The 20,329-nt window shown below is 43.2% G+C and overlaps 1 protein-coding gene across 6 annotated transcripts in view; it reads left to right on the forward strand.

The window, feature by feature from the left end:
* Positions 1–19,256, forward strand: part of LOC143361490 (monocarboxylate transporter 9) — a 30,550-nt gene extending 11,294 nt beyond the window's left edge. For 2 of the 6 annotated variants that reach the window (XM_076800924.1, XM_076800928.1), the window contains exons 2-11: positions 13,137–13,437; positions 13,514–13,657; positions 13,738–13,943; positions 14,026–14,254; positions 14,371–14,819; positions 14,991–15,219; positions 15,290–15,465; positions 15,540–15,762; positions 15,834–16,081; positions 16,183–19,256. In XM_076800924.1, the coding sequence (XP_076657039.1) occupies positions 13,137–13,437; positions 13,514–13,657; positions 13,738–13,943; positions 14,026–14,254; positions 14,371–14,819; positions 14,991–15,219; positions 15,290–15,465; positions 15,540–15,762; positions 15,834–16,081; positions 16,183–16,332 (2,355 nt within the window). In that variant the 3' untranslated portion in view covers positions 16,333–19,256. Of the gene's footprint in view, positions 1–4,748; positions 4,788–8,245; positions 9,546–10,456; positions 10,475–13,136; positions 13,438–13,513; positions 13,658–13,737; positions 13,944–14,025; positions 14,255–14,370; positions 14,820–14,990; positions 15,220–15,289; positions 15,466–15,539; positions 15,763–15,833; positions 16,082–16,182 lie in introns of those variants that run through there. The other 4 variants (XM_076800927.1, XM_076800925.1, XM_076800929.1 and 1 more) reach the window with 4 other exon arrangements.
* Positions 19,257–20,329: the final 1,073 nt, after the last annotated feature.

Genomic DNA, 20,329 nt, shown 5'->3' on the forward strand with positions numbered 1-20,329 from the left:
ACGGCTGAAAAAGTGAGTTCTGATTATTATAAATAAATTTCTGCTCCTTCTCTTGTTCACTGCTTCACCGCGACGCAACCCATCACTCCCGCACAGTAGATCCTGCCGTGACCGCGCTCTGATTGGTCCGTGTTTTTTGTTAATAACGAAGCCGAGGTGGACAATTTTGCAAAGGAAAATGTCGCTTCTAATGACCTCACGAACCACCCATTTCACGGAGTTGATCGAATTTTGGGACACCCTGTAGATCGCGGGCAATATAATATTTGTTGTTACGTTTTCCAAAATGGCGCTGTTCCATGTAGATTGTAGACAATATAATATTTATCACGTTCTCCAAATATGGAGAACAGAATAGTGAAAATCCCATATATGGAATAGTACCATTTTGGAGAACGTAACAAATGTTACATCAGCCACGGAGTCTTTGCAGTTTTCATTTGTCAATTTCATCAATTTCTGTCGATTATATTATTTGCAAGAATAAATATTAATGGTAGACTTATCGGGCACTGAACGTGACTGGCATACATGCCTTTATAATGACGACGAGTTAAACGTGTGACGTTTCTTCGAATATGTCCTCGAACAAACACGAAAACAGAAGAAAGTCACTGTAAGAATTGTGTTAAAAAAAATCAAGAATACGTTCCATAGCTACAGTCATTAGGCCTTTCTTCTCGTTAATGGCTGTCTGAGAGAGAAAGGGTAATTTATATTAACAGAAAAATAAAATTTGATCTTCGCATTGCTCTTCGCACGAATCTCCTATCGGGACCAATTTTATAACAATATTTCGGCAAAAATGTTTAAAATTCGTCGCAAATTCCCGATACCGCGCACCGTTGTAGGTCTTTATCGGAGTAGAAAAAATAAAGTTCGCTCTTGACGTTGCTCTTCAAGTCGCTCTTCATACTGTCCTATCGATCGCGATCAATTTACAACGATGTTCGTGCGACGATGCTCTACCGTCCGAAGAAATTGGTCGCACATTCCCAATCGTGTACCGTTGTAGGTCTTTATCGCAGTATCATCGCGTTGAAGTGCGCACTCGAGTCGTCCGAGAGGGGCTCGCTCCGAAAAATGGGTTAAGTGTCGCGCGGACGGACGAAATATGGCGTCGATCGTCGCGACGCGACGGGACGAAATTTCGATCGAGACGAGCCGAGCCGAGCCGAGCCGACGATAAACATTTCTCGGGATAACATTGCATCGGCGAACAATCGTCCGACAAAGAAAACGCGCCGAACGGATATGTATATCGGCGAAGATAATTCGAAGCGAGGTTGCCCTACGATAATCGCGCGGGCGCACGGAACCGGCAAACAACGAAGCAAATCATGATTTGTGATTCATCGAAACTGCCGGGAACGTTGCTCTTCCTTTCTGTTCTCGGCGGTTTTGCTGGTTTTATCGCGGCGGGGACTGTGCGCTAGTATCTCTCGCCGGTCCTAAGCAAACTGGGACAGAGCGCAGAAGAGGCTAGCAAACCTCGTAAACAATGACCCCGCTGCGATTCAGGAAAATATCGCCGGCCGGATCGTTTGTGTTTTCTGAGTCATTTCAAGGCGTCGCTGACGCTGACGTTTCCGCCAAGACGAGAACCAGATGCTCGATTATTGCGCGAAGCCGCTTCGCGTTTACGTGTGCGCTACGAAATCCGCGCGCCCGCCAGTACGCCATTTTGGTTCCTGCGCGTTTCCGAAACTGCAATTACTGGATCGTGGATCCTTACGTAACATCGAGATTGTCCGAGTCTATTGTCAGACGCAGAAGTTCCATGAAAGTGCATTTCCTTCTGCCAAGAATTTTGATAAGTCGAGGATAGTATAGTAACTTCATTCAGTTCTTCTAATGGTCTTTATGCAACAGAAAAATTGTCCGAGTCTATTCTAGGAAACAGAGGTTACGTAAAAGTGCATTTCCTCTTTTAAAAATTTTTAATAACTCAGCTGTAGCATACCAACTTCTATAGTATTTCTCTACTGTATTAAATTGATTAGTGGCAAATTGGAATATAATTGAATTACACGTAACGTTGTAGAATGAGATAACGAAGAGCGAATTTGGACCTCAAAGGAATTAATTACCTTTGGTAAAATGAGCGGTTCCAGAACTTTTACTCAATTATTAAATAAATTCCTTCATTCAAGCATACATTATTGTACCAATTGCATTAAAATGCGGTACGTTTAGCGATAACTTAGGCTAATCGTTGGATCGCTTTTAACCCGAGAAGGTTAGATATTTATTCATTGCTTGGCACAGATTTTCCCGATGTTTTAATACTACGATCCCGACAGCAGAAGGCTGCTGCGTAGTATACTACCAAACAAATGCTAGAATGATTGAAGAACCCAATCCTCTTTAATTAGCCAAAAATAATGCAATAGTTCTAAATGTTTGTACTGTTTTCATCTACTCGTTTCAGTCACAAGCGCATAAAATCTAAACACGCAATTTTTAAATGCAAAATTTAAATTATGAAATGACAAGGTGTCGTACACTACATGAAAAATCAAGTGAGACTCGACAACTCTTCCCGTTAACAATGCAGCGCAATGATTTACAGTTACTTAAACCCTAAGTGGATTACCGAGCAACTTTAAACTAATAATTGTTGAATGTGTGTTGATGTAACTGTCGGAAGGCTTAGGTAATCCTCTGTCTCGTGTTTCCGATGCAGCAGAGCAAAATCGATTCCCATCTACCAACTCTGCGGAAATTAACATAAAACGAGACTAGTTACGCCAAAGTCTGCTTTAAAATTTTATCAACGCTACTTTCGTATCAACATCGCTTGCCCGAACTTGAGGATTATTTTAATCCGCGCAAATTCCGTTCACCAAGGCTTATAATTTGCGAGATACACATTTTATCTGATTTCTGTCGTTGTTGAGTCGGTCGCGTTAGCAGTTTGTAGCTCTGTAACAAAACTATATATCTTTGCAAATTATTTTAATCTTCTAGATTGAATGTACCAAATCTACCTCCCATCTAGAAGAGTCAACTCATCGGTTCCTGTTCCATTAAATAAATTGCTTCGATTGCGAATCGGTGAACGCACGAAAAGTTTGCCGACTGTTCAATATAATTCGCAGAATGTTTCGACATCTCTATCATCCAGCTCACAATAGAGATCCAGAAGACAATATTACTCGCAACAAAAGGGAAAGAGGATTCATTCACATGGAAGTGGCAACGAATCGGTGATATCGGTCGAACAATGTTTCCTTGTTCCGCGACGCAGGCCAGCAGCAGCCGGGAGCAGCAGCGTTTCGTCAATTACTGCGAATTGGCTCGGTTCAGACTATACAGTTCCGTGGCTCGGCCGTTAATTTTTCCGCGGCCGATGAGAAGCAGATGGTGTTTTCATTGCGCTCGTGCCTTCAGCTCTAATTGTCGTTGGTTATTATCTAATTAATTCATAAGCCTCGTCCGACACAAGAGCATCAGCGTCCCAGCGGCGGCGCAACAGTGCTCGCGTGCTCACGAGTGCTACCAGTTTTCCAGTGGTACCGGTCTCTTTGGCGTGCTGTATCTTCTTTCTTCTGCGATACTCCGTTGTCTCTAGACTCCCTTTTCTCGTGCGCAGATCTGGAGTGTTACCCACTGTGCGTGCTCGCCTCGAGATCGTCTTCCGGACGGTTCCTTGACGTTGGTTCTTGGCAAAAATCGGCCACAGCGGTTGTAGATCAGGGGTTGGTCGAAGCAATGGAAACGGAAATGGAGAATAGTGCGGTCCTCGTTCGATATATTTGGTAACCAAGTTGGTCGGTTGTCTTCTTAATCGTGTAAACTAGGACCATAAATCGTGTAAACTGGACCGTAGGTGGCTACATACACAGATATTTAGACTGTTAGATAGGTAACTAAATATGTAAATATGTACGTGACTAGATGGCGAGGTACACAGATATCTAGATTGCAGATGGCTAGATGGCGAGGAGTAGATATCTAGATTGTTAGATTGCTACATGGCTAGATAGCTAGATAGCTAGACATATAGATATCTAGATAGCTTACCATAGAAGTATCCAGATTGCTAGACATACAGATATCTAGATAGCTTGCCATAGAGATATCTAGATTGTTAGACATATACATATCTTGACAGCTAGACATATACATATCTAGATAGCTTGCCATCGAGATATCTAGATTGCTAGACATATAGACATCTAGATTGCCGGACGGATGTATGGCTAGATGCATCGCCGAGCCAGCAACTCGATCGGTGATTTTCATTGAACAAGCAGGACCTAGATGGCTATATGGCTAGATGGGAATCGATTAACCACGATTCCGTGTAGCGTCTCCAATCTAGATAATACGATATTTCGGTAAGCTCGCGTGCAAGATCGATTCCGTGTCGGCGCAACCATCAGCTTTCGGTGATTAGCGTGTCACGGCAGGATATGACCGGTTTCTGGTGCAACGGACAGCCGTCTCTTGTCCGGCACCATCGGCTCTCGAATTCGACCGTTCGATCTTGTGCGTGACATCCCCGCGGCCAGCTGATAATACCCGTCGCTGTGGGAACTGTCACTTTCATCGTGAAGTACGACCGGTGCCAGCAAATATTTGCACGGTGAGGTAACGTTTCGAAACGGTTTGCTCTAAAAATTGCATAAACTGGTCTGTCTGTGACGGTCTCGAGGTGGGCTCGTCCCTCTCTGTCTCACTTTTTCTCTTTCTCTCTCTCTCTCTCGCTCTCTCTCTCTCTATTCCCGCTCGATATTCTAAAGGAGCTACCACGGACTATGGCTTGCATCGAAACGATCACCGTAAGTCTCTGCTGATGATGCTTTCGTTATGGTCTGTTTCCAAAAAGAAGAATCACGGTTGCGTTCGTGTTCCACTCTGTTGCAATTTTTGAACAATTGAAAGAATAAAAGGGACGCGATTACTTGACGTCGGACAACGTTGGTTGTCTCTTGCTGGAAAACTTGTCGAGTCAGTCCCTAAACGTTCGTCGAAGCCGTCGACTATGCAGAATTATTGAAGACGCACTTCGCTGCAGTTGCATACATAGGTCGTTGAGCTTCCCGCGCGCAGTATAGACGAGGGTTTAGTTTATGGTCCCCCCCCAAAAGCGTTTGTAAAATTTCGTTTACGGCCCCTCGAACGGGTTTTATTTTCGCCGCAGTCCAAAGGGGACATAAGCCAGACGACAGCGTGTTAACATTCGAATTTTCGAGTTTCCTTACATAACAGAAGTGGAACGAGCAGCTACGTACATACGGCACATACATACTAAGATTACGAGTGTTCGCGCGCCATAGTAAACAACACGACGACCCGTGCTACCGTGCCGGTCAACGTGAATCATCCTTGAACGACACTGATCAGCGAACCGTGTGTACGTGTACGCCGACGGGTAAATACCTTCGGCGACCCGAAAAGGATGACACGGCCCCCTGATATCCGTTGTGTACGGATAGGGGCACATTGTGCAAATTAGTCAAACTGATAAAATTACGATTTATCGGTTCGAGCACATCGACAGGGACAATCTCTTAATTTAGCTAACCGCACGGGATTCCATTTTGAGTTGCATCCATTTTGGATTCGATACATTTGCGATTGATAGTTTAAAGGGTAGAGCTACAATTGTTCAAAGAACAATGGCTATACGTAAGCAGGTTGTGCAATAGTAGGATGCATAAATAAGTTGCTTTGTATTAGACTATTGAGTCTCTGCAGCCCTGTGTATCTTTAAACTAATAATTACTTAAAGGTCACTTAGTAGTCGATTAAGCTGATAATTTTCAGATCAATATTTTTAACGAAGTATTTTTGAAGTAGAGAATAAGAAAATTTAAAGGGGGAATAGTTTGTACGGCCCTGAGCAAGGACCCAATAGAGGACAACATGGCGGCGTTTAGGACTGTGCCCAATTCTTCGACGGTCCGTCATTTGCCCGCAGTCGATTATGACTCCTGAATTCATCCGGTAGATGGAAACGGCAACGGAAAGGCCTTTGGCATTGCATGGAACGCAATGTCACGGAGCCATTTATTTTCGTACTCCTTTGTCGACGAGGCCCGAGTTCGAGTTTTCGAAACGCGCGAAACACACATCCGGTGCTCCCCCTCTCCCTTTCGATGAGTTTCGATTATCGATAAATCGTGTCGCGATGTTGCGTACTTCTAAATAGTCGTTGTTTATCGTTATACTCGCGCGATTAGCGGAATTTTTTTGTGCAGAATGCGCTCAGCTAATCCGCTGAACGGCGCACTCCACTGTTTGTTTTTCATAGGTACGAGATAATTCCGAGATATTAATGTCGAGGATTTCATCGACTTTCATTCTTGAAGTCCTCTTCGACCCCTCAGGAATGAAATTCATTTCAGTATCATTATTATTTGAGACTGAATTTTACTATTTGGAACAAATAATATTTTCAATGCGTACAGATTCACAGTCAGTTTTCGTTGTTCATGTTTGTACATTGACCGACGATCAATTGAGAGTCGATCATAGGTTAGCTGGATTTCCCGCTCGCCCGTTTAAAAACTTTTCCTATACAAAAGAAACTGTCGCGAGTCTCTTTAATTATACATTCTCCCGAGACAAGATATGGCATACTTTCGAATTATTACAGTTCTATTTTCATTCCTAATATTTGATACATTGACTGACGAGTCGGTCAGAGGTTAGCTGGATTTCCCGCTCAGGCTGTTTGGAAAATTTAATTATACATTCTTCAGAGACCAAGATGAATCGGTCAAAACTGAGAACTCAAGGACAATGTCAGATTAGAAAATACATTATTATTTACCTGCTCCTCCCTACAATTAACTTAGACAATTTTTATTTTGCATAAAGATCTAAAGTCTAGTGATAGATCCGCTAATAATTATTTTGCAAGCAATCTTCGTAACGAACGGGTACACGATGCGAAAGTCACGTGACCCACGGTGACATCGGTGCAGTACTTCCTCCATTGAAAGGTTTTCAATGATTCAATTATCGAATGTAATAGAATCAGAGTTCATTGAATACATATCCGTAGACCAATTCGGTGACAAGCATCGTTCAACGACGACAATTATATACGCTAAAAATATAAAAATTGCAATCGTCACGCGTTCGATATCTCGAACACATCGAATCGAGACCGCGCTGGAGAAAGAAAGGGCCGAACCAGAGCTCCCGAGCAGCGTGGATCGTATCTGATTCGTCGCATTGTTTACATCATGATTTGAGCTTCTTAACACCTCACAGCGTTCGTTTACGTAACCCTCGGTACGCGCGCGAATCATTCCGATGGGATCGCATGTTAAATCACGAGTGCATGCGTCCACGGAACTTTCGCAACGGTCGTTAACAGCATGAGAGATCGACATGTATAGCGCACTCCCGTGTACAACGCGATCAAGAAAACTGTTTAAAAAGACAGTACACGTGAATTCCGCTTGGCAATAAATGTACAGTAAACCGAAAAAAAACATTGTTGAGAAAGCCTGTACACTTACTAGGAAGATATGTGTACAGTTTTTGTAAACAATTTCTTGATCACGTTGCGTGCACGTTGGCCGCTCTCGCGGTTCAAAAAGTACTGTAATGTACTCCGAAAAAAGTTGTTTAACACTAGGTTTACAGAGCACTAAAAACGACTATTTTACATTACTTTATAAAAATAACATGAATGTATCGATCAAAGTTAGTAGCCATTTTTTAAATAATATATACCCAGAGAAATCAATTTGTTAAATAATTGCTCGTAGATGCATTTTTACAATCTCAATATTCGCAATTCAAAAATATTAGAAAAAAAAATGCAACATCATTTTTTAAGTTAACGGTTGAGATGCGACCCATGGTTTCTTTCACAAAGTTAATCCTTATGACCAGTAGAATACGATTAAAATTTAAAAAAATTTTTGATTTTTGACCTTGATTTTCAAGGTCAATGTCAATTTTGCGAGGAGTGTTTTATGTCAATTTCCACCAAATCGTAGGTGTAGAATCACGCTATGGTGGCCGTGACATATAATTTTTCGACACCCTGTACATAGTTTTTTAAGACAATGTTTCGATCAGGGTAAAACACCGTACTATTTTATTTGAGATCATACGTAGAGTGGCAAAAATAAAATATTTGTTCTCGGTATTCGAGCTGGGCGACATTTTTCTCCAAAATGTTGCCCAGCTCTGATTTCAACGGTCTTGCAAGTTGGCCGCTCGGCGTCGCGTTCGAACTCGTCCGAAACGGTGCGCGAGAAAAAGAAAAACAGAAAGCCATGGTTACGGATATTATCGAAGGTGTCGATCGTCGCCATGAACACCGACAACGGACTCGTATCTGGTCGTTCTGGGTGTCGCGCCACGTAATTGCGACAGGGTGGGGACGCGTGTGCGACGCCTCGCATTTATAGGTTAACTTTTCGCGCACGGCCGATCAGTGCCGCTTCAACGAGGGCTCCGCGCTCTCCTCGTCGTGGCGAGGCCCCTTTTGTTCCTCGAGTAGTTAAATCCTTAGTCGAGAGGGCCTCTCGGTCCTTCCGCGGACGGGGATTCACCTAGAAACCGCGAAACCGATTAAAAACCACCGACGAACGGTTACCGGAGTCTCGTTCTCTCTCCCTCTCGCGCGCTTCTTCCGTCAACCTATGGAATCAGTGTTATTGACAGAGAGACGCTACCAGAACTCGCTAGGACACGCGATGACAGAGAGGAAAGGACGTCCGGAGCGAAGTGAACAAACCCCGACAAAGCTAACAAAGTGAACACACAGAGAGAGAGAGAGAAAGAGAGAGAGTCACTTTGTTCGAGGAAGCTTCGAGGCAGCAGCGCTATAGAGCGCGGTGTTCACGTATAAATAGAATTTCGCGCAGTGGTAGAGCCGCACACGCTGACAGCGCTCGTGCGCGGAGCAACACGGCAGCAGCCTCTCTTTTCGCGAAGTTGTCATGACAATTCGCGCGTGCGGTATAGTTTGTCGTTTCGTCCGAGTGCGACCGACGTGCTGGACCTCGTCGCAGACTTGATCCGGGAACGGTGACCGTGTCGCGTGCGAACCTACACAGAAAATAACATCGTGCGTATAGTATATACGAATCGTCGTCAGTGGTGCGCGGGGAACGCGATTGCCATTTGCGATGCGAGCACGTTAGATGCCTGACGGGCCCGTCGTTTGTCGAGAGAGGACATGGCAGCGGATTTCGATGACTGAGACACGGTCCCACCTCCTGGCGATATCGCACAGGGGCAGTTCGAGGTTTGCCCTCTCTCTCTATCTCTCTGTTTCGCGGCGGTAGGCGCAAACGGGGAAAACGTGTGTTACACACGGGGATAAAGTAAACGAGGAGAGGAGCAGCGACGAGGATCGTCGTCGTCTGGTCGGGTGTTGTGTTGTACGCAGCTGCGCGCACTTCAACGAAAATAGAACTCTGCGCGGCGGCGGCGGCTGTGCGCGGTGAGGCCGACACGCACGTCGGAGAGTGTGACATTAACGCGATCGTAGAATGTCGCGCGTGTCGCTCAACAAGTCGCAGTACAGCGGGTACGGCTCGCGTCGCGTGCGGAAGATCAGCACGGTACGTTTTCCGGCGAGTATTCCGCCGTTTATTTGGTAAAAACCCCCCGCGTATGCCTATTGTTGCCTAACCGACTCTGTTTGCCTGCCTGCCTGCCTGACTGACTGACTGACTGACTGACTGTGGATGCATGCGTGCGATAGAGAACGTGCGTGCGCGTACACCGTATACGCGCCCCTCGACTTTCATCCTCTCCGGTGATCTCATTCGCTTCGACTAGTCACGTGACACAGCCTTGACAGTCGGCCCGTAATTTACACTTTCGTGGCAGCGCGTCTGCCAAACCGCTTCGCACTCCACGCCGTGTGCACACCGGGAGCAAAGTTATTTAATATAATTTTCCTATTCATAGAAAAAAATTATTCATTCGTTGATTACCAGCGAGCCGAAAGAATTGACCTAGCCGGTAGATCGGTGCCGATCGGCAGACTATAATGCAACGAATAACGATCGAAGAGAAAAAGAATTTATTCGAATAATGCACAACTCCGTGCGTCCCTTCTTCGGCTAATAGGTTTGTCTTTGTTTTTCTCGTGAGATCTGTGTCCCTCTCGCTCTCTCTCTCTCTCTCTCTCTCTCTCTCTCTCTCTCTCTCTCTCTCTCTCTCTCTCTAGCTCTGCACCTCGTGCAACAGCGCGCGTCACCTTTGTTCGCGATTTGCATCCGTTGCGAATACGACGCCGACCGCCACGGGAAACAAGGTCGAAAACAATACAACTCCGTTCTCGAGGTTACGCCGCCTTCACGTTAGGTGGCGCACACCTTACCGATTCCTAATGACAGCGGATCAGCTGATCGCCGCTGACCTTCCTTCCATTCGGCCAAGTCACCGCTCGGACATTCAAATGCACAGAGTGATTCACTTTTAACCTGTTTACCGGGAGCTCGCCTTACCGAGGAGACGAACGAGCTCACTCGTCGTGTTTATGGTATATTCTGTGATCGCTGTTCAATTGTAATTTTTACGACGATTTTACGGCTGAGTTTTTTTCTCTCGACGGATAAATAAATAGTCCACTATTTTGATAGGAAGATCGGACCCGGGATAGTCACCGTGAATTTTTAATTAATAATTTCCGTTCACAGCCTTCGGACATAGGCTTGGTCTTGATCCGACGGGTCTTAAGTCCGTGACTATGTCACATTTTTTGCTATGTATTATCGATTTGAATTCTGAAACGTGCTTCAAGTTTTCGGCTTTATTTCGCAGAGAATCGAGACAAAATATAGATCAATTTGCAGCTGGAGATATTTTCTAGTGCGTGCTGCTCTCGATTCCATCCAGAAAACTCGTCCAATGGCGCAAAAATGCTCGGACTCCACGGCACGCGCATCGTCAATTTTTGGCCTACTTCTGACGCTTATATTGCCAAATATCTGCATAATCTCGGCAGCTCCTGACCAGAGCGCGCTAGATTGAACCTTCCTCTTTCGATTGATCCCTTTATCGGCCACAAAATATTCTTATATAAGGACGAAAACTTGAGGCACGTAAAACCATTTTTTTACGGTAATGTAGTCACTCTACCTTATCGCGAATCTACGAAAACCGGGCCAACTCAGCTAAAAAATTCCATAAAATATAATTACAGTAGACGTCTGCACGACACTTTCAAAATACCTGTTCGAAAACGTTACATACACTTGACGTGATAGTAAATATACAGTAGGATAATTGTTCTAGCTGTCAGTCATTTAACTCTGAATTGCCAATGTTGGATATATTTACATATGTTTGTACTCGTGTGGAGTTCCACGCTGCTCGTTGTTAAAATTCTTGAAAATTTTGTTCTAGACTATTTACAGATAATTGAGAGTTGGGCAAAGTCACCTTAAACGTTTCAGCCTTCTCGCATTTTGCAAAATTCAAAATCAGTTTTAACCTGGATAGTGATTCCCATCTCCGGGAGATGTCGCAATCGAAATGTAAATGGAGCATGATACAATGTAGAGCAAGGTGCGCGTGAAGCCACTTTGCAGCTGAAATTCGATTTTGTGATTTTTTACGGTTATTTTTCGCCCACGGCGGTTTACATTCTCGAAACTTTACCGCCACGGTCGAGTCTGGATTTCTCCGATAAAAGTGAAAAACATCGTAAAACGGTGATAATAAGAAACGAGTACGTTGATTTTTAGTACGTGCGTCTAATTTCCAAAGTTTAAGGACGAGTTAACACGTCGTTCGTTCCAGAAACGCGCTTTTTAAGCGACGAGTTTATTCGTCGTTCCCGGTTAGCAGGTTAAACGATCGGACTGACTTGGTAAGATAGTTCACGAACGGAAATGGGAACGAAATGTGTCGAATGTATATGTATCGTGACTTGACTGCGGATGATTATGTGTTTGACACGTGTCGATGCGCGAAATTGAATTATATAAAACGTGAGTGGAGTATATAATCGTATACGAAAGTATAACAACAATATAGCTGTACTAATTCTACACATATAATAGTACGTATAGATTCAAGTACGGGCGGCCATGTTTGTTTTTCTAGAAAATCGTTTCACCGACGAATTCCGCCAATAATATTAAACTCAATACAATAAAATATACAAAATATGCAAAAGAGATAGTACATAAAAACCTTTTATCGTCATTTGGCATTTATAGCCTAGTCACGACAAAGGGTATGGAAATATCAAAAATGCAGGAATTAATTTCCGTGTATCCCTGAATCGATGAAAATGTTTCTGTTCGATTGGACGTTTTATCTCGATTGGTAACCGATTTCGAACTCTGCCGATTGTTAATTCGCTAATGTGTCGCGACTCGAGGTCATTGATCGGACTCCCCTGTTAATCCGAAACGTCTGCAAATAAGCCGCGGTTCTTTCCTTTCAATACGATTGCGTTTCGTAACGGGGACTCCGGTGAATTATTAATTTTCAGCTGAATGTATTATGGGCGATTGCGTCGGAAATGTTCGTCGGTGACGAAAACGCGATCTGATCGAGCGACGAGTATCGTTTCCTCGTTATCGGATTCTCTGAAAAATGTCGCGCTAAATAAACGTAGCCTTAGGGAACCGGCTGAGCCGCGGTAGCCATATAATATCAGTTGCTTGCGTTTGCGTTATGAGATCATCTTATACTATGGAGTTGTCGTTCGTTCTCGTATTTCGCTCGAAGAGGCAACTTCCAAAACGCGGTTTTCCGTCGATTCGTTTCATTTCTGAATTTCTTCAGAATATTAAATTCCCCGCCTTTTGCTGCGCAGAATATATTTCTAAATCAAGGATAGAACGATCACAGATTCTTTGCTTGCCACATGTACGATTCGTGTGAGGTCTCCAAGTAATTGCTGCGAATCGATTAATTGGTTTCCTCCTAGAGAGTCCACTGATCTATGATGTATCCGTGTGTTTATGCACGTGCATAAAAGGATGCTTTTTCTTGCCCCGTTCAAGGTGAACTGCTGCTAGTTTGCTCAAGGCGAGCGTAAATATCAATGCTACGCTGCAATAGGATCCGGGGGAAAAAAAATGTTCATTCAAACTATTCTGTCTAGTAAATAATACTTCAGCGATGAGGAGGATAGTAATAGACATTTTTCTGGAAGAAATGCCAATCTTCTCTTTCTCCTTTTGCAGACGGAAAGCGAATACTCTGTGGAAGAGCATGCAAGATTAACAAACACCGATGGACCAGGCGATGAAACGTCTCCAGACGATGAAGGGGGATCGCTGTGCGAATACCACGACATACCGCCTCCACCTGACGGTGGCTATGGCTGGGTCGTGGTATTCGCATCCTTCATGTGTAACATGATAGTGGACGGTATTGCCTATACATTTGGTGTTTTCCTGGGAGAGTTTGTTAAGTATTTCGACGAGGGAAAGGGCAAGACTGCATGGGTTGGTTCGTTGTTATCCGGCATGTATCTCAGTGCTGGTAAGTATTTTTCTTTTAACTGTTTCGTTAACGTTTCTTCGAAGCTGTTTGAAACGGTTTCCATTTTTTTTTCCAGGACCTGTTGTCAGTGCTTTAACAAATAAATATGGCTGTAGAGCAGTATGTATGGCTGGAAGTTTTTTAGGTGCTGCGGCATTTGTACTTTCAACGTTTTCATCCAGTGTAAATATGCTTATGTTGACTTACGGTGTTATGGGAGGTGTGTAAGCAGCATTCGAATACAGTCTCCGATCTGATTTCTCTGAGGAATGTTTTACCCAATCGTGTTGTTTCTTTCAGGAATTGGATTTGGTCTAATATATTTACCAGCAGTAGTTTGCGTAGGCTATTATTTCGAAACCAAAAGATCTCTAGCTACAGGCATTGCTGTATGTGGTTCAGGGTTTGGCACATTCGCGTTCGCACCTCTTGCAACAATGCTATTAGAGACATATAGTTGGAAAGGAGCAAACTTAATTCTAGCAGGCCTTATTTTAAATTGTGCCGTAAGTAACTTCTTAACAAGCCAAGGACGGCAAGTTCCATCCACTACCTCTAGTCTAAATTAATAACCGACAAAAATTGTAGGTGTTCGGTGCGCTGATGAGGCCATTGGAATACCCGAAACAATCGTCCGTCAAGCCACTGTTGCAAAGAATGGCGGAGGAGAAGAGATTCCAAATGGAGCGCGGCAGCATCGGCGGTTCTTATTTCATGGTTCAACTGCCGGACGGGTCCATGGAGAAAAGAATGAAGATGCCTATTAACATTGATCCTGGCGTTCACTCCAGTTTCAATCTAGACCAATTAGTGCCTGGTAAGCTCTCTCGTCCTCTCGTTAATCGTAACTCGATCGAAACCCATCTAAGAGTTGCTCGATGCAAATCGTTTTTTCGTCAAGATACACATCATTCAATACTCATAATATTAAAGGAACTCCTTTAACACCAGTTCCAACGGTACCGACCCTCCCCACTATATCGGAAGTCAAAGTGCAAGAGCACTCGTCCAGCGGAGCGACCAGCAACAGCGGCAGCATGGTGGACTTGAAGAGTATCTCCGCCAAGTCGAAGAGTAAACGGAACATCGACGATACCAAAGATTCGGAAAAGTCTGAGAGCGAGTTCAAGCCGGTCATCCCGAGGAACGCTTCGCAGCCTGCTTTCACAACACACGTCCAAGGCTTGCCCAAGAACGGATCCGTGCCATTCTTCGACAGAATCCGCAAGACCAGCACGGGCGAGAGATACAAGCCGAGTCTCAGCGCGATCAAGAACTCCAGAACAACGTTGAACTCGAACGGAGACATCAGGAAAAGTCTGCACCTGAGACTCTCGACGAGCAGCGTGATGGGCTCGCGAAACAATAACGCAGAAGTGGATGTATGTTATATTTTAACTGTCGCTTTATTAGGTCAAACTGTCTAGATAACTCTGATTTTTCTGATAGTTTTAACATTAACGAACATGAAGATAAATTCTGACTGAATCCTCAATTTGTTGAACGTTCTCGCAGACAAACGGGCAAATTGATTGATTTCGATGTTGTTGCAGGACGGCGAGAGCATTACTTTTACGACAAGCAAATCTAGTATTCCAAAGGAGAAGCCGCAGATTATTCGACCTCTGTCGAGGAAGGACATTTTTTACAGTGGCAGTGTAGTTAATTTACCAGAGTACCAGAGCCAAAAGTCGCTTGCAAATTACCGTCAAAGCGTGATCTCTTTATCAAAGTCTGTCCGCGGAGACCTTAAAGACTCCGACGTTGAGAAAGCGCCTCAACGTGAGTAATTGATTAAGGAAAGCGTCGCGACAACCTATGAACTTTCCGTAACCGAGGAAAAATCTTTCAGAACCACTGTGTCCTTGCTTGGTGTTGCCTGACTCGTTTAAAGAGGCTTTGGGGACGATGATGGACGTATCTCTACTGAAGAATCCAGTATTTCTTTTGATCGGTATCAGCAACGTATTTGGAATGGCTGGCCTCTATGTTCCCTTCGTGTACTTAGTAGACGCTGCAGTGTTAGACGTGAGTTGCACTCGTCACCTTAAAACTCGCACAGCCATCGGTAAAAATGTAACACCGAAATGTTTGATTTCCAGGGAATTGAAAGGAATTCAGCGTCGATTCTGCTGTCCATTATCGGTATAACGAACACTGTGGGTAGAGTGGCTTGCGGGTTCATAGCGGACTTCCCGCAAGTGGATTCGTTATTGCTAAATAATATCTGTTTAATTATATCGACGATCTCGGTAGCTGCGACTCCGTTTTGTCATTCTTACATGGCTTACATCGTCATGAGCATCTTCTTCGGCATAGCTATATGTGAGTGTTTTAGGATATGTGCGAATTGTAGTAATGGAGGTAATGGTAATTTGGATTCGTCAATATTTCAGCTGGATACATTTCGTTGACGTCAATCATCCTGGTAGACCTGTTGGGGTTGGACAAGCTAACGAACGCATTCGGCCTTTTAATTTTATTCAGAGGAGCTGCCGCTATCATTGGTTCACCTTTGGCAGGCGCCGTTTACGACGCGACGCATAGTTACAGTATCCCATTCTTCATGGCAGGATTCTTCTTCTTCATGAGCACCGTTACCAGTTTCATGGCTCCGGCGATGAAACGGTGCACAACGCCGCAGGCACGTATACTAACGGTTCACCGAATTTTCGAAAATCGAAACAACCGGACACGTCCGTTGTAGAATTTCGAGAAATTCTAACGATCGATCTTCGCTTGCAGACTCAGCCTGTGATATTAGATACATTGACACCGATCGACGAAGATATCGAGGAGGAGAACGAGGACGATATCCCGGAGATCGTGGAAACTGCGCCGTCACCGCAAGATCCACCCGAGAAAGAAATTAAGCAAATAGAGTCTGTTTTATAAGTCTGGTCCGTTTAAAAGGAGAGAGAAAATCGCCTTCACCTCCGAGCCACACTGTGATAGGGCTGCTGCTTCGAGAAGGTCTCACAAAAAAATGAAAAGAAAAAGCAAAGAAAAGATAGGGGAAAAGGTACTTCTTCGTTATACATTTTAACGGAATTAAGCACAAATTTGATGAGTACAGCCCGGTGGTATTTTCTCGACGTACTTAGAACTTTTGCAATTGTATCTGATTCGTTTTTGTTTCTTTTTTTTTTTTTTTTTAATGATACCGATATATACTATATATGTATATACATACATATACATTATACACAAGCGTTAAGCGTATACAAACGGTGTAAGACAAAATACCATCGGGCCGGGAGATCATTCGCCTATGTCAATAGTAGAGGATAGATAGAAGAATTTATTAACTCAATCAGTATAAATCGATCAGTATAAAAAAATGTTGAAAAAAGAAAAACAACAGAAATTGGTAAAAAAAGGCTTTTTGCACTTGCATATCGATTAATATCGGGAGATGAAATATTTGAGTATCCTCATCATAGCGATCGTATATGATGAATGCGTTAGACGCGTGTGTGGTTGTATGCTTATGTATATATATATATATTATTTCGGATTAAGGATGGTCAATCCTAACTCAGACTTTCGACTGGCTCTCTTTTTCTCTCCTCTCCCGTGTAGGCACCGTGTTAACGACAACCTATGCTCGCTTCTATTTTTTAAAATGTCTACGGATTACGTATGGTGAAAAACACAACGAAGAAGCATTTGCTATGCCGTTGCGCGATGTGTGTATGTGTGTGTGTGCTTGTGTCTGCGCGCGCGTGTGAGTGTCGAGTCTCGCAGCTGGGTTTATCTTGCGTTTAGGCATCGCCAATCGACTTTTCGTAGAGCTCTAAGCGCGCGGCCAATGTCTTTCACGGTCGACCATCCTTAATCGGCAACAACTCACCCCACCTATAACAATACACGTATATACATACGTATACATACACACCTCGGATGATACTTGTTACTTAAATCTATTTTTGGTCGCAATCCAAAGATACAATTCCAATTGATTACATTCAAAGAGATATTTTTCTTGCATACACGACAATGTATATATATATATATATATATATATTATATAGGTAAACAAGATAGAGAGAGAGAGAGAGAGAGAGAGAGAGAGAGAGAGAGAGAGAGAGGGAGGGAGAGAAAGAGTGGGAGAAAATGAAACAGAAACGTCGATTAGGGTTACGTATACAGGATAGATGAATTCGCTGTTGCGCGGGAATGAACTGTAAATAACTATATAGGCAATTGTAAAATAGTGTATAACGAATTATCGAAAACAGGCAGATAGAGAATGATTTGTGTATCGCAGGAGAGAACCACCAGAGTCTCTTCTGTATTAATATATTGGTTAATGAAACGGTTAACACGATGCTAGGTAGAGACTAATTAATATATTAACGAATTAGGAGAACGTTTATCTGATCGATGATGCGCGCAGGAGAGAGTGAGAGATAGAGAGAAAGAAAGAGCGAGGAACGTCTCGTTCGACATCGGCTAGTTTGTGTAAATTAATTCTATTAGTTAACCAGAATTGACTGTCGGGAATCCGTAGACCGAGAGAAAGAGAGGGGAGAGAGAGCATATTAATTAACACAAACTAATTCTCGACTAATACACGTTGCTCGACAAGAGGTAGTTTGCGGTGTCAGTTTCATCGTTCGAGCGACGATTATAATTAATTACCACGAGTACGGCAGAGATAGAAAGAAAGAGAGAAAGAGAGAGAGAGAGAGAGAGAGAGAGAGGAAAGAGAAAGAGAAATGTTTGATCGTACTCGGTAACAATTTGTTTACGATTACGCGTACACGCCTATGGCCCGTCTAAATATATAAATCTTTGCCGACTATAAATTTATATATTTACACGGCACGAGTATACAATACACGAGCAACCGAGAAACTTGTGTAAATCTTGTTGAACGGGATACGAAGTGTGCTTGTATGTGTAATGCATTGTACGTGCGGATGGTATCAGTGAAAAAAATGATCGATCATCGCAGCGTTGCAATGTGGACGAAACGAAAAAGAAAAAGAAAAAGAAAAAAAAGGAAAAATAATGAAACAAGGTGGAAAAAGTAAGCGTTACTGTCGATGAGGAAGAAAGAATACCAACAGTGCTATTATCATCGCTACTACCGCTATCACTATTACCACTACTATTACTATTACACTATATTTACTTAGTACAACTATTACGACACACTTATTTTTATTCTTAATGCTCGTTGTGCAGGAGAATCGTGTTTCTTGTGGTTTCCAATCAAATATAAAGAAAAGAAAAAACACATACACACAAGCGCGTTCGCGCGCGCAGTGATGTATCGTGTGTGTTACTGTATGTGCATGCTACTCATCCGGAAGTGCATACGTGTGCACGCGTGCCGCATCGGGTCCTGCAGTGACACACACGTACACACGTTGTAGCATAGAGAGCATAGAGATAATTATCGACGCGCGCGTGTTCATGTGGCATTTCGCATGCGCATGTTTTTTTCATATGTATGGATGTTGGCACAGGCGGGACTTTAACTGGAGAGAATATATTACACAGAGAGCGCGTGTGGTTCGTCATGTGCGCATAATAATTGCATACATACATGTATGAGGCGTTCTTAAATACACACGTACACGTAGGACAGAAACAAACATAGAGACATATACACGTACATACGGTATATACGTACGTACACGCATACACGGATGGACTCTTTAATCCTGTGCATATGTTGAATGAAAAAGAAAACAGAAAACACGTGAAGTATATATTATATGCTATGGTACAAAGAAGGACAAATGTATTAGGTGAACGTTTATTGAAATTGAAGAGGAATTATGAATTTTTATTACTGAAAAAAGAAACTCTGCGTCGACTTGTTTATTTATTTATCACTGCGCGTGACTCTACCCCATGCTACCCACCACGAGCCAATCATTGTTAGACTGAGTCTGACTTTCCTCGACCGCTCTCTTGTTCTTCTTGGCCATTATTTCGCCGCATGTAAGTCACCAGTGCGCAGTAAATTATCAGCAATAAAACAATTGTAATACGTCAAACAGTCTGCGTTATTGCTGCTTGGACTAATTACCGTGCGTCGTCGCTCTCATTTTCATTTCGATATATCATGGTCGCTTCGAAATTTCAGCCTGCACAAATAATTTGCCAAAAATTATACAGTTTCGTGTAAACAGTTCACCCCAGTTGCAAAATTTGCTCTCTCACACCGTGCAATTTTTAGATAAACATTTCTAGAACACGCGTTACGTCTTCGACCTTGATTGGTAACACAGTTTTCTTTTGTAACAAATTTTTTACAATTTTTTTCCATATGATAATAGCCACGGCTGGTAAAGTGTTAAGAGATAACGGTTCATTTCACTCACCGTACGGCGACATAGAATTCCGTTTACCCTCAAGCCACAGCTGACTGACGTTAACGTGAAATTACATCACTCTATAAGATAGCGGATTTCTTTTCTCATTTGAAACAACAAGTAGCCATAATTACGTATAGACCCCTTGGTGCTACCTCGGGAAGCTCAGTGTTAGGCGCAAGAACAATAATAGTGGTGGAAGGGTGAAACCGGCCGGCAACTGTCGGCTAAAAGAATCACGCATACACGATAGTGGCCATCAAGGTTTTAAACCTATATTTTACCTTAGTAGTGGTCTCACATACATGAAAACTTCGGAACCAAAACATGCAAAAACCAAAATGCACCGAATCCCTCACTTCTCTCTCAAACCTCGCACAGTCACTATTCCTTGATCTCTTTAACGTATCGGCGAGACAATGCTAATCAAATGACAAAACTGTTTTGTTCCCAATGATTTTTTTGTGAAACTTTTATCACGGACAGGTTCGTGCCACTTTTCTGATTAAAACGAGCCCAAACACGGCACAATTTGAACAATATTTACTCGTTTAAACTGT

This window comes from Halictus rubicundus, chromosome 15 (assembly GCF_050948215.1).
Source record: "Halictus rubicundus isolate RS-2024b chromosome 15, iyHalRubi1_principal, whole genome shotgun sequence".
In the NCBI taxonomy this organism is placed as follows: domain Eukaryota; kingdom Metazoa; phylum Arthropoda; class Insecta; order Hymenoptera; family Halictidae; genus Halictus; species Halictus rubicundus.